General features: G+C 36.4%; 1 protein-coding gene across 1 annotated transcript in view; it reads right to left on the bottom strand.

The window, feature by feature from the left end:
• Positions 1 to 9,052: 9,052 nt before the first annotated feature.
• Positions 9,053 to 15,974, bottom strand: part of LOC150080153 (omega-amidase NIT2) — a 64,759-nt gene continuing 57,837 nt past the window's right edge. The window contains exons 8-9 of the mRNA XM_090381809.1: positions 13,664 to 13,719; positions 9,053 to 9,390 (exon numbers count right to left, since the gene is read on the bottom strand). Of these exons, the coding sequence (XP_090237935.1) occupies positions 9,290 to 9,390; positions 13,664 to 13,719 (157 nt within the window). The 3' untranslated portion in view covers positions 9,053 to 9,289. The remainder of the gene's footprint in view (positions 9,391 to 13,663; positions 13,720 to 15,974) is intronic.

The raw sequence follows: 15,974 nt of genomic DNA on the forward strand, positions 1-15,974 counted from the left end.
ACAGTTGGAGACAAATTTAGAAAAATCAAATCATTTCGAGATTTAACTGAAAAAGGAAATCTTACATATGCAGTTAAAAGTATGATCAATTAAATTGCGTAATTCGTTTTTTTTTTTTGGATGGTGCAGCATAAGCCTCAGGCTTCCTTGCACCCTATGGATAATCATAATGATAATAATAATAATAACTAGGGGGGCTCCGGCCCTGCTCGCCAACTCCTGCGCATGCTTTTCTACCTAAAATGTAGAGGTATGGCGGACTAAGTCAAATCGTTTATACATAAAAGACACACCTGTCGAAACGCACTGATCTAATCTAATATATAAAAGAAAAGAAAATTGTATGCATTTCATGTTCTGTTTTAGCCTCTTCACTGGGCAGACTAATGGCCATGCATGTCCTCAGGGGCCCCATGGTTATCCAAGCTGACACCATGCTGTAGCTGTTCCTAGCTTGTATGATGTGGGATGCTGACACTGACTATTAGGGAAACCCACGGGCCAGTGTGGGACAGAGCTGAAAAAAAGCACACTCTACCACAGGAATCTCTTGCCTTATGTTCTTTTATTCGTACCACCTGGAGTGGTTTAGTGTCCTTCCCACAATCCCTTTCCCCCACCCTGGATGGCCCATACCCCCCTTTTGTATTGTTGCTCACCCCACCAACCACTTTCAACTCCCACCCTACCAGAATGGGCGTTCTGCGCCAGGGGGTTCCCTTACTGTCTCTCCTTTCAAATCAGGCAAGTGCCTCAAATACTGCCTCCCTCTATTCTCTGCCCCTTTTATCCCACCCTCTTTCTGTCTCCTTTCCAATATTTTTTTTCGGCTCTCCTTGGATGCCTAGGTTACACCAGGGTACACCCCGACAGAGCTTTCTTCTCTCCTAATGTGTCCTGGGCGCTTCCGTAGCCAGGTGGATAGGAGTAGCAGTGCGTAGCACACGCTTCTTGATGATTAGACCAGGGTTCGAGCCCGTGACCACCAAACACGGAGGATGCGAAAAGGTCAGGGAATGACTACCGCATATCTCACCTCGTCCAGATTTGGCAGAGGAGATGGAGCAACACAGAAAAAGGTGCAGTGACCAAAAGATTCCTCCCCACTGTCACCAAACTGTACCCTAAGGCGCCAGCATGGTTTCACCCTGGTCGAAATACCACCTTCCTTCTTACAGGACACGGTCCGTTTAAAGCTAAACTTCACCAACTTGGCATCATTGATAACGCGCAGACTGTCCCTGTGGCAACCCGGAGTCCTGGAGACACTTAATGTTTTAGTGCGATTTGTACGATGACCTACGACTACGCCTAATAACGGCAATCCAATATATATTGGATTGCCGTTATTAGGCAATCCCAGACAACCAAGAACCCAGACTCTAGACACTCAGGAAGACTACAAGGCACTCAGTCAATATGCCTAGGATCTATTTTCTAGAAGGAAAACAATGATAGAAATATACCAAGGTATTGTTCAAGGTTTAGGCCTAAGTGGATGTCAGATGAACTAATGAGACATGTGGCAGAGAAGAAAAATGCATGGGATGCATACAAATTAACACGTGACACAGAAGCCTATGATAGATACAAGTTGATCTGTAACCAAGTTACAAAGGAGGTTAGGCAGGCGAAGGCAGATTTCGAGAAATCTTTGGCAAGGGATGCAAAGAAAAACAGCAAAGAGTTCTTTACTTATATAAACTCTAGAAGGAAGGGGATGAATCAGATTGGTCCACTTGATATAGATGGGTCAACTGTTGATGATCCTGCTCAGGTAGCTAACAAACTGAATGAATATTTTGCATCGACATTCACACATGAGGAGTTATTCAGCGAGGAGAATGCCAGAGGTGTATTCAACTCTGGCAGTAAGCTAGAGAATCTTGTAATAACTGAGAGTAAAGTGGAGGAGAAATTGTTCAAGATAAATACAAGGCACTTGGGGTGGATGGGATCTATCCAGTTATATTAAAGGAGACAGCAAAGGAAGTAAGCAAACCCTTAGCCATAATGATGAGAGCTTCCTTGGACTCAGGGGAAGTACCCATGGACTGGAGATGTGCAAATGTGACCCCAATTCACAAAGGAGGATCAAAGGGCGACACAAGTAATTATAGACCTGTTAGTTTAACTTCTGTTCCTGGAAAATTAATGGAGGCACTGGTTAAAGAAGCATTGCAGGATCATCTAGACAGGACTTCAGTTATAGCTCAGACACAGCATGGTTTTGTTAAGGGGAAGTCTTGCCTGACCAATTTGATTGGATACTATGATGCAGTCACAAAAGAACCGGATGCAGGGAATAACTTGGATATTATATACTTGGATCTTAGAAAGGCTTTTGATACTGTTGCACATGGAAGACTGCTGCACAAATTGGAGCAGTGTGGAATTGGAGGCAAATTGCTGCTATGGATAAAGAGGTAGTTGAGAGGGAGAAGACAGAGAGTGGTAATCAATGGACACTGCTCATCGTGGACTAATGTTATTAGTGGAGTCCCTCAGGGTTCAGTATTGGGTCCATTATTGTTTTCTGTATTTATAAATGATATTGATGATGGTATATCAAGCTTAATGTCCAAGTTTGCAGACGATACGAATGTTGGCAGGGTTGTCAAGGACACTATTGACACTATGCTACTGCAACAGGATCTGGAAACGTTGAGCAGATGGGCTGAGAGGTGGCAACTGAAGTTTAACATTGACAAATGTAAAGTACTACATATGGGAAACAGCAACCCCAGAGCAACATATCAACTCTGTGGTACTACACTGACAGTGGTAGAGAATGAAAGGGACCTGGGGGTGGTTGTGCAGGCAGATATGAAGTTTTCTGAGCAGTGCAGACGGGCTGCAAGAGTAGCTCATGGTGTATTGTCGATGATATATAGGAATTTTTCTAGCAGGGATAAGGAGGTGATTATTCCCTTGTATAAGGCAATGAAGGATTATGCTGGAATGAGTACAGAGAAGGGCAACAAGGTCAGTGAATGGAACAAAGGGGTGCTCTTACGAAGAAAGGCTTAAGTTTTGCAAATTACAGTGTCTGGGGACTAGGCACCAGCGAGGTAATCTGATAGAGGTGTATAAAGCCTTGAATGGTTTGAGCATGCTCAATGCTGATGGGTTTCTTCCTCTTGCTCAGAATAATCACCTGCGAGGGTATAAATTGAAATTGAGAAAAGACAGATGTAGGATAGAGGTGAGGAAATTTGCTTTTATCCAGCAGGTGGTAGGTTGGTTGAATAGACTTCCATCCCTTGTCATGGAAGTTGATAGCCTAAATAAGTTTAAGGCTCAGCTGGACAAGTATTTCGAACGAACAGAGGGGTGAAGTGGAAGTGGTTATTTTTTATTTATTTATTTATTTAATTATATATTTATTTGGCTGATGCTGCATAAGCTTGCTTTCTTGCATCAAATACCTCTACTAATGCTAATCCGACTAAAAAGAATGCAGGAGGTCAAAGTAAAAAAAAAAAACTCAGCATACCACAGAAAGACAAGACTCTAGGATGATTTGGATGGCCTACTGTTGACCCAAAACTGCACTCCTTTGTGCGGTTTTTTTTTTTTTTTCGGGGAGGGGGTATTTGTACTTCTCCTCTCCTCCCCATGTCGTGGGGCTTGGGCATGCCCCACTGAAAATGGGGGGCCACCTTCCTATCCAACCCCCTCTTCTTTCTATTTCATCCCCCATCTACACCCTCCTTCCCATTACTTTCTCTTGTACAGCGACTGCCCCACATGTCCAAATTTAAATCACATCAAATTTTGGCAGACCTTTTAGGCTCTCTAGAAATAGTTATTTCAGCGTAAAACTCCACGCAGCGCTTTCTAAATGCAATTTTACTTAAATCAACAGCGATAACTCCAACCTTTATTTTAGGTCCTAGGCATCGAAATCCCAGGAAAGTAAGTGGCAGGACCTGCCAGAGTATAATTAGTCTCTTGGTACACCCGGCCAGCGTCCCCGTTGCTAGGTATGGTAACTCCAGGTCCCACTGGGGGCCCGGCGGCCAACAGGCCAGATGAACAATGGGCACAACAAACTACATACCACATGACCCCATACATTATTTTTAAACCTCTGGCATAGACAGAGTACTGTCACTCGATACATAGAACATATGCGGAGATGGGAGAAATCCCCGGAGCGGTCAGACCCTCAACATACCTATACCTATACTGCATATCCCCGGAGCAATATGGCCTTAGTTGTTAATGCTCCTAAAAACCAAAACAACAACAACGATGTGTTCTGACCCGCCTCCCTGGGGCGGTGATGGAAACTGCAGATGTTAGTGGCTCTCTGCAGGGGCCCCCAGGCTAAGTGGCCAGAGGAAAAAGACAATCCACACTAATACTTAACATAACACACACCCTGGTAGAGTATTGTATTCTACCCAGAGTAAAAACGCGGAGTCGGGCAGACCTCCGGTGCCATCAGACAAAATAACACTATGTCACTATGATCGATATCTAATCAGGAAATGATCTGTGTAATTATTTGCCTGTGCATTTGCAGTGCGTGGCATTTTCAAGGTTGAATAAATATCACTATGTAATTATTCACCTGCGTTTACATAGGTCACTTAGGAAAAGGCCTTTTGCTGCAAGTTTCATAATGCATGAGGAATATTGTTGCATCCCAAAGAGCAGGACTAAAATATTTAACTGAAATATTTACAAACTATACAAATATTTAAAATATTTACAAAATACTAAACTACTGTATTTACAAATATATAATATTCATTAATATATAAAACGTTACAATGGAACATCAAATGTTTAGACAGTGAAGCACGATGTTGGTGGACCTTATGGTGGCAGTTGTCAATAATTAATTGCATTTGTAGTGACGTAATTGCCTTGCTCTCTTCTTCCATTGGCTCGAATAAATATCACTAGGAGGAAAACATTTTTAATGTATAGAGAGATATTATAGTCCAAATGTACCGTACTACAAGTATGGCACAGTCAGTACTAGAGACACCAACCCACAAGCTGTACTGGGACCGTGCCATAATAACGGATAAGACAGTCAGTCCCACACAACAGACCGGAAATAACCCTTGTGGACAAGAAGGAAAAGGCTAGGTTCAGTTCTTTCTCCAACTCTTTTCCTCTTATGTTATATTCCGGTCAATGGGAGAAGGTCGTTATATTAGCAACCTTCTCCCATTTATTCATGATATGCTGGGGTATGAGAATGTGCCTATCTGATTGACATAGCGGTACCCAACACCGACAGCCTGCAGAAAAAAACCCATGAGGGAAAAAATCAGGAAGTTCATGAACCTAAGACAGGAAATCAAAGAGATGTGGCAAGTAATGACCATCCTGATCATCGTGTCAACCACCGGTATGATGCCAAAGACCCTACATAACAGCCTAGCAGCAATAGGTCTCCCAGCGAACACCTACAAGGACTCCAGAAAGTCGAAATCTTGAACACCTGCAGGATAGTCAGAGAGTTCCTTGACCAACAGTAACACTAGACATTACAACTATCTTGTGTACTGGGTAGCAATACACGTCACGGAGTGGAATAGGTTCGTAATTTTGATGTCATTAAAATTATGCTGTATATTCAAATCCATAATAAGTACCTATAAGCACCTCCTGGAACCATTCTCTCGTGGCCATTGAAAACTTTGTGTTGTTTGGCATTACAAGAATGCAAAATGAGATGATTTGCGAGATTTCTTCTGTTCCATGGTCAGATTGTTTCAGATCTTCTAATGTCAACATTTGCTCAGATGGTGTCAGTGAAATTATTCTTGTAAGGAGGAACTCCTTTATTCCGCACTCCACTTTAAAATCTCGTTCTTTATCTAAACCGTGGTTTTCCAAAAATTGTGCTAATGCTGTTCAAGATAAGAATGTTGCATATTGCAATTGGTTTATATCCAAATCTCCAGGTTCATTTTCTGTCTACACCATAGCTCACAACAACTGAAAAGCAGTTTTTAATCAGGACATTCTGGTCTCTTGACAAAGCTATTGGTTTCAACTTTTGCCCATCTCTATTCTCACCTCTGTCAAAACAGAATGAATCTATTGCCACCACAGCTAAAGATAAAGCTGACCTGTTAGCATGCTACTTTTCTTCTAACTCGTGTATTGATGGTCTTGGTAAACCACTTACTATCATTCCAAGTACACTCCAATCAAATTATTCTTACTATCATTTACTATAACCCCAGGGGCTCACATCTTGTATGGGCTTGGCACACCCAAGGTCCTGAGCTGGATAAGCCTCAGGCTTCCTTGCACTATATAGCTAATAATAATAATAATATAATTCCCAGTACACTCCTCTGACCTTCCATCAAAAAGATGTCAGAAGAATTTTGAAGCCTTGGTACCAAGATATCACCAGGACCTGATGGCATTTCTCCACTTGTTCTCAAAACTTGTGCTCTTGAGCTTACTCCTGTCTTTTGTCGCATTTTTATACTTTCTTATTCCACCCTTTTCCCTTCTGCTTGAAACTACTCATGTCCAGCCAATTCCTAAAAGGGTGACAAATCCTTCCCATCCAATTATCATCCCATCACACTTATTTCTACTCTTTCAAAAGTAATGGAGAAATCAGTTAACTGTCAACTCTTAAACCATCTATAAACCATCCGTCTGATCAACGATCACCAGTATGGAATTCGTCAGTGTCAATCCACTGGTGATATTCTGGTTTTTTGATTTGGTAGTTGTTGGCGCATCGGCTTCTGTGGCCATATTGCACCTCCCAAGGTTTTTGCAGTACTTTGATCCAAGCCCGAGGCGGGAATCGAACCCGCGACCTTTAGGTTGCCGGGCAGGTACTTTACCCACTCGGCTAGCCCGGTCGGCCTGATATTCTGGTTTATCTTACTCATCAACAGACAAATTAAATGGAAATGAAAAAGCAGTTTCTCTTGCCAAAGAGAAACTGCTTTTTCATCGTGTTTCGTTGTGTTCTTTTGATCGTGTCTTCTAACTTCTCCACCAATGCAGGTGTTCCCCAAGGTTCAGTTCTTTCTCCAACTCTTTTCCTCTTATGTTATATTCCGGTCAATGGGAGAAGGTCGTTATATTAGCAACCTTCTCCCATTTATTCATGATATGCTGGGGTATGAGAATGTGCCAATGAAATCAGAGCAACTGACATGCAAAAAAAAGACAGGAGAAAATTACTGATCACTGAAGAAAGTGGTAAACTCAGTGACATTCTTGATAAATGTTAAGTTGGAGTGCCTAATATCCTCAGGAATATCAATGAGTGCATTCATGGTCTGTAGGGAAATAGATGACATGGGTTTCCATGGCACAGCTGCTGCTCACAAGCTCCACATCATGCTAACAAATTCTAGACATGATTTTGAGTGGTACCCAGCCCATTGTGGGCTGCACAATAGTTGAAACAGTCCTATGGAGTAATTATTCAATCTTCAAATCAAACGGTCATGTGCAGATGTAGAAAGTGCACGGGAACCTCATCTGCAGTGTACTGTTCACAGTGAAGTTCTAATGAGCATGGGGCATGATGTGGCTGATTTTCATTTGAGCTTGGACCATTGGTTTCTGAACTAAAACCATAAATGCCGAGTCATACACTGACATCTTGGAGAGGAGTTCTGTAGTATCTATACTGTGGCTGTTCTATGGAAATGGTTCCCACATCTAGAGTCAGCTTGAATTTTTGTGGGACCTTGGGCACAAATATTTTATGGGACCTTTTGTTTGAAAATCCTTTACAATTAAGCCATTGTAAATTTCACTAAAATCAGCAAAATGAGATGTAATAAATGATTTTGTCCATATCTTAGAGTAATCCATATATAATTAGTCAAACTGCTGGAAATTTTGTTGCATCTGCTGATCGAGGGAATGAATGCTGGATGCATAGAACAGAAAATTATACAATTATATATTTTTTTTATTTCCATTAATCATGATTAAATACAAATTTCACTGAATTTAGTAAAAATTCAATCAATTTAAGAATGTGCATGATATAATGTGCATATTTGCTTGCGTTATTTAACCTATGGTTTGTGCATTTTTGATTGAGGCATGAATGCATCTAGTTTTATTTATGATCATTCTTGTGATATTTTGGTATTCTTCGTTTTATTTTATTCTGCATAATTTTCAGTAAAATGATTCACTCCCATTTGTTCACATTGATGCAATCACTATGTTGGTTTACAGTAAATTATTTTCTCCCCCTCTCATCTAGTTTTGTTAGAAGCAGTGTCGAAATGTTTAGTATATTCAAGTGAAACTTTGGAGAGGGAAGTAACTTCAACTTTAAAGGTAGGTGGTACTAGATGACTGGTTATTTGACAAACATATTGTACAAATGCTTGTGTACTTAGCAAGTGGAGAGAATGACCACCTTACAGTTGCATCAGATTCCATATCATAGGCTCATTTTCATAAAGATTTAGAAAGTCTACAGTTACCTCAGTAGACCACTTTTTAATTAAACTAAACAGAACAGCATAATGCATAAACTAAAAATAACACTTGCACTCATAGGCATAAAACAAATTATTTCACAAGTCATCTGTTGGGCAGAACAAACTTTGCTCTCTGAATGGTGCTTGATTTCCCACTTTTAGTGAGAAATTGGCAAGTAAAAATACTGATGCTCAAACTACAAGCACAACATACAGTTTGTAAGCAACAATTCACATTAGTGCTCACAATGTATGCACATGATATGGAAAGCATATTCAATGAAAAATGTTTGCCCAATACACCAGTCATCTTATGCCGCACTAATATAAATACAAATTGCCAATTCATTTAGAGTAGATATGTTGAACTCTATAAATGGAGAGGTCATTTTTAATTTTTCACATTTTTATTTTATTTTTTCATGTAATTTTGTTTAACAGCATCTGTAAAAAATATATAACTATTATAAAACAAAAACTTTAACAATAATTTACACATTTAACAAAATTACTTACTTTAATACAGTTTTTTCTATTATTATAATTAAAATTACAAATACACTTTCTCAAAGTTTATCATCACAAAACCGCATGCCTTTGCAGTTTTTGAACCTCCGTTTCAAAATCACTACATCACATGAGGATAATTTTACTTTGAATAACATCATTTATTAAAGGCTTATGAGACTCTTTTTACCCTCAATTAATTTAAGAAAATTATGGAACTTTTATTATATGTGAAATTCAACATATGTAATTTTATTGCTTAAATCTGAATGATAAAAGAGTTCAAGTTTTGCCTATGAAGTTTACTTATTATCTACTGAAATTTATTTTTATAAGTTATGTTTTTGGGGGCTTATAAGTTGATATAGATCATTTCGCTGCTGCTTGAATATAGGAATTTGTTCCCTCACTTCATTAAGATAGTTGAAATCTGGAAGGACAAAAAATTAAATTAGCCATTGATATCTGAAATCATGAAGTAAAATAATTTTTGAAAATAAGAATATTACATAAGTTATTAATTTAGCTTAATCCAAACTAGAAGCATATTATTAATATCTATTACTATCTATATATGGTCACACACAAAAAAAATGTATATATTATTGTAGTATATAATAAGTATGAAGATATGAACTAGCAACGCAATTTAACTTTCAGAATAACGAAAATATTTGTTAAATATACAGAGGCTGGAAGAGACTACTGCATGAAAATGACATAGCTAAGTGAAATTACACAGTACACAAATGTAATACTTAAACCTAAAATATCTATATATAGAATACTGCTGTATATTCCACAATTCCAATGGTTTTTACAAGGATCAATCATAAAAATTGAGAAAGATAATATAAATATATGTGCAAATGTATCTCTTATTCAAAAGGGTGGTTTAAAGGGGGAAATGGACAACTATTATAGACCTCTAAGTTTGACCTTTGTGGCAGGAAAAATAACAGTCAATAGTTAAAGAAGTAATGCAAGGTCATCCTGACAGGAATGGGCATTAACACAATTCTATTGACTCATCAAAGAAGAGTCTCAAAGGTGTGTTGCTTCACAACAGAAATAAATATGGGTCAATTCCAGCAGCTCACTCTGTGCATTTGAAAGAAACATGAGAACTCGAAGAAGTTGATAACAAATATTAAATACGAAAATCATGATTGGTTGATCTGTGCCGACTTTAAAGTGATAGGCATGTTACTTGGACAGCAATCTGGCTACACAAAAATTCCTTGCTTTAAAGTTGGCACAGACCAACCAACCATGATTTTTGTATTTATTATTTGTTAAAAATTTTGTTAACAACAAATTTTTGCCTGGATCAAAGAGCATAGTTCATAAACCAGTGGTAGATGCATGCCAAAAACTGTCCTCCTTCCACCCTTGAATGTCAAACTGGGTTTGATGAAACAGTTTGTGAAAGCTTTACCTCAGGAAGGTCCCTGGGATCGGTTCTTCCGGGTAGGGAAGGTCCCATCCCAGGGACCTTCCTTACCTCAAAAAATTCCTTGGGTGATCAATGGGAATTTAGTACAAACTACCTTTGTACAAAATTCCCATCAATCACCCAAGAGAAGATAAAGGAAGGTATTTCTGTTGGACCTCAAATTTTCAAACTGACGAGGGACATATTTTGAGAGACTATGAATAAAAGAAAAAAAAAAACAGCCATGGATCAGCTTCAGGTCTGTTGTTGAGAACTTTTTAGGGAACAACAAGGATCCAGACTACAAGAATATAATTGAAAATATGTTGGCAAACTTCAAGAAGTTGGGCTGCAACGTGAGTGTCAAGGTATATTTATTATACTCAACATCAACTACATCCCAAAAAAATCTAGGAAGTGTTAGTGAAGAACAGAGTGAGAGGTTTCACCAGAACATTAAAGACATGGAGATGAGGTAACAGGAGAAGTGGAATGTCAATATGATGGCTGACTACTGCTGGATGCTAAAAAAGGACTGTAAATTCAAAGGCTCTGCAAAAAAATCAAAGAAATGAAAATTGACCCATTGTAGATCAGTTTTTAAAATGAGAAGCGAGTGTTTAGTGGACGTTTTACAACACTGTCATTTTTATTAGTCTTCGACAGGTACTTAAATATAAAAGTCTGGTAAAAGTAGCATTTTGTTATAATTTCAGTGTACAAATTTTGCCAAAATTAATAAAAAATTGTGAAAAATCAAATTTTCTTTTGTGATTTTTGAAGAAACCTGAAGTGATGGAAACAAACAGAAGTTATTTGTGAAATCAGCATTAGAAAATGATTCAGAAAAACCCTTTTCTGAAAAAATATCAGTGAATTTTTTTCAAAATGCAGAGTAGTGTAATTTGCGATATTTCAACAATGAAATTCAGTCTGAATTGGGCCCTGCAACTTGTGAATAACTTGTTTAATTCAAAAATACAGACTACAGAAACAAATTAAAGGCAAAAATTTTGAAAATGAAACTGAATGGAGCTATAATAAAAATTGCTGGCATACTGCATATAGAATTGTTTTAAAATAAGACACCTTTAAATTTTACATTTTTATTCACTTCCCGAAAAACTAAATGTAGAATCATGAGGAATAACATAATTGTAACTCATAATATGGGTGTATATGTAATCTATTTTGTTTACACTGCTGAAAAAAAAAATCAACCAATTGCTAATGGTGCAAACACCCATTTTCCAAATGCAGGTGTAGGTGCTGCACACCATCAAGTCACCATATATATGCATTCATTTATGAGAGAGAGAGAGAGAGAGAGAGAGAGAGAGAGAGAGAGAGAGAGAGAGAGAGAGAGAGAGAATGTGCTTCAGAGAAAAAAATATTTTCACACTGGAGGATTTAAAAATAGTTAATTTTTTTTTTAAATTTCAAGGAATAAATAAGAAAGTATGTGAAATCTTTTTCAATTTATTGCATGTAAAGATTTCTCAGTTTTGTTTTTGCCACCATAACAGTCATGCAGTTCAATGTATAAGAGATGTGTATTAAAACATATACTGAATTGTTTATTATGTATAACTGCATCTACCTTCAAAGGAGGGAGTATCCATAATTTGAGATAGTATTTGCTGTTTAATACTTGTAATCCATGAAAAAGGAAGGTGACATTTCCTCTTTTTTTAGCACTATCAATTATTTACCAAACAACATAACCTAGAGGGAACTACTCTTGTATATATATATATATATATATATATATATATATATATATATATATATATATATATATATATAACAGTTATGGAAGGTAGTCATAGAGTGATTGGGGTTTAACTAGTGACCATTTTTGACATTTTAGAGCAGCTGAGAGCAAAAACCAATAGCATGTCAAAGTGTGTGGAAAACTCGAAAAATGTTTGATTACAGTTGTGAAATTTTACATTGGTTGTGTTGAATTAAATCAATTTTTATTTTATTTTATATATTTTTTTGTGCATATAAATTAGTCACTATTTATGAAAGAGATTGTCTAGGCAAGTTAAAGATAAGATGATAATTTTATCACACATCTCCACTTTCAAATTGAAAAGTTCTAATATATCCTTTTAAGCTTTCACTGTTAATCTTTTCATAGCAACTTATGTATGAAAGGGCTAAAACATAAAAAGAGAATTAATTCACACAACCAACTAAAAAAAAAAAATTAGAACTGCAAGCAAACTTTTTTTTTGGAAACCAGAAAAAAAAAAAAAGTGGTAGAACAATTTTTGTCTCTGGGATTGATATTTTTTAAGCTATACTCAGCCACTGGACATTTTCTATCATTCTCAGCTTCTAAAGTGATGTCAAACTAGGCATTGCACATGTAGTGTAATTAGTAAGGTCAGGTCATGCTTAGTTACTAAGTTTACTGAAAGTAATAATGCAGAAAAGAGAGAAATGTCAACCATTTTTTTTGCATAGATTACAATTATTAAACACCAACCCATATCTGAGACTGAATAATTTAGTCATATTGTAAAAAACCTTAAAAGTTCCTCCACCAAGATAGAATTCAAATTTAGATATTTACTACATGGCGTAGAAGAACGGCAATCAAACCCAGCCCTTTTACACACTCGTGGAAGAACAGCTGTTGTACTAACTGTGGAAGAATGTTTTCATACCCATTACAAGAAATTAATGTCACTGTGAAAAAAGCACTTTAAGTGATTGTAGGATATTCCTTTCAGAGGTATTACAGTTATATTTTAGGCACGAAACATTTTAACTGCCTTTATTTTAAAATCAGTACAAAGTGTATCACTATACTTATTTGGAAAACCATTCTAAAACCAAAGTTTTGACTAAATTTAAATCTCAATGTTTCTAAATGTGTTATTATTATATTGTTTTCATACATATATAATAATCATGAACTCTTATTTTTCTATTATACTGGTATTAATATTAAATGAAATAATTATAGTAAACAATTATTTTTTGATATTTTGTATTTATACATTTTCACTCTCTCATACACTTTCATACATGAGAGACTACTGAACATCTCAGACAACAATGCACATTAAAAACAACATGCAAATTCAAAACTACTTTAACTTACACATAAACTGTACTAGCTATTTCTTTTATTAAAAAAAACAGAATAAATAAGTACTTTGCACAAACAAAAATTAATTTTTTAACTATAATAGAAAAGCAGACATAAGCAGCTAAGATAAGGATGCAAATAAGCATAAATAATAGAACTCACCTAAATCAGCATATATAATTTGTTCATTATGATCAGCTTTGGCCATTACCTCACCCCTATGAAACAAAAGAAATAAAAAATAAAAAAATAATATTAAAGTGCTATAAATTTAATTAAGGATTTTTCAAATTTATGGTGTCACTCAGACATGTATAAAATTTAAATATACAAAAAACATATACAAATAAGATTGACATAGGATATCGTAATTATTGAACTAATAATAATGGTAATATAAGAAAACTAATTACAATATATATAAACAGACTATAAGAGTTTTGTATGGGTAAATTCGTCATTCAAATTAATGCTGGGATATAAAATGTTTGGGTTAGGTATATAAACAGATTGTAACAGTAATCTTTGTATTAATAAAATCATCATTCAAAGATGGAATATAAAACATTTGATTAGGTACAATTAGAATCTTAAAATAGTGTCTTATTACAGAGAGTATAATAATAATAATATACTTGGCACACTGACTACAGAGAATAAATCAAATTTTATTTTAATAATAAAAAATCCATCCATAAAAATATAAAGTAAAAAAATAACATATGCATATAAATCAAAATGAATGACATCCAATAAAACAGAGAACATAAAATTGATAAAATATGCAAAAAATATATATACTAAAACAAAGGGGGATTTCAGAGTTGTATGCAAAACTCACTAATGGTAGCTAATAAATGGACATAAGGCAGAAATGTAACCAGTGTGATCCACACACAATAGTAACACATTATACCAAGAACTGAAAGGGAAGTCACTTTTGCTCTGACTTCCTTTCCCTTTGCTACCCTCCTTCTTGCCGCCCATACAGTTCCCTCATCCCCATTCTGGTATTGGTATCAAGCAGGTGTGATATCAAATAGTTCAGAGACTTTGTATTGTGAAATTATGGTGTCTAAGGTTATGACCTGTCATAATCTAAACAGACTAATCTGACTCATTTAGACAGAGTAACATGTGAATTAGTGCACATTTACAGATTTTTTCTCATATTTTAAAAAGTGGTTTTATCGAACAGTGAATCTAAATCAAGTTTTGTTTCAACTTAGAAAAAAAACTGCAACATAAATCCAAGAAATGTTAAAAAACAGCTTTCAGAGGAGAAATTAAGTATCATTTGAATACTTTTCAGTAGTTCGCAAGTTTAAAGAAGGCTGCTTGTTTGTTGAAGATGATCATTACTCTGGCTGCCATTCAACTTCAGAAACGAATGATTCAATCACTTGTGTTTATCTGATCAGAGGTCTAACCATCAGTGAAGTTACTAGCAAAACTGGTATTTCTTATAGGCTGTATCAATCAATTTAACATAAGGTTTGGGAATGTGATGCATTTCTGCCAACTTTATGCCTTGCATCCTGACTAATGATTGTAGACAGTGGGCAGTTTTTGCATGCCAGAATCTTCAACATGCTGCTTCTGGACCACCTTTTGTTACTTCCATCATTACTGGTGATGAATTGTGAGTGTATGACTATAACTTGGACACAAAGGTCCTCTCAATGGAAGACACTATCTTCTCAAGGCCCAAGAAAGAATGACAAAGAATAACAATGACAATCAGATAATTCCATGGGCACTGTTCTTCTGAATTGGCTTCTATAATTCCCGCTCTCTCTTTCAAAACAGTCTGAACAGGTGCCGCCACCAGCCAACATCCATTTACTGTCCAACTTCAAACCCACAGAACCAACTTTTCATCTTCCTCATTTATTCATTCAACTGCCATTTTCTGGAACAACCTTCCTTCATACGTATTTCCTAAAATTTACAGTCTACAGAAGTTCAAGTCCAATGTCAACAAATATCTTCTTTCGTCTTCTCAACTTCCAACCCAAGCACGGTACTAAGTACTATAGGTTCTAATACCTCTCGTGTTTGAGGTTCACATAAAAAAAAAAAAAAATTTTTTCATCAAATGTGAAGATCATGCTTATCATATTTTCTTTATTTCTTATCACTATTTCCCATGAAGTAATGAATTTGTCCTTCATGGTCACACAGTGAAGAACAAATACTAAAACAGTTCTATAGCAATTGTGCAATGCTGTTTGGAGAAAATGGCTGAAAAGTGGCTTTCAGGGAACTGGTTGTTGTTGTTGTTGTTGTTTGGTTTTTAGGAACATTAGCAACTAAGGCCATATTGCTCCGGGAATATGCGGTGGTCATTCCATGACCTTTCCGCATCCTCCATATTTGGTGGTGACGGGCTCGAAGGGAATTGGTGATTGTATCACGAAATGCCTCTGCACACTGGCACTTTCCATTCAAAAATTTCTTGAAGTACTTTACC

Source organism: Mastigoproctus giganteus, chromosome 9, assembly GCF_048544385.1.
Source record: "Mastigoproctus giganteus isolate SK-2022 chromosome 9, ASM4854438v1, whole genome shotgun sequence".
Classification (NCBI taxonomy): Eukaryota; Metazoa; Arthropoda; class Arachnida; order Uropygi; family Thelyphonidae; genus Mastigoproctus; species Mastigoproctus giganteus.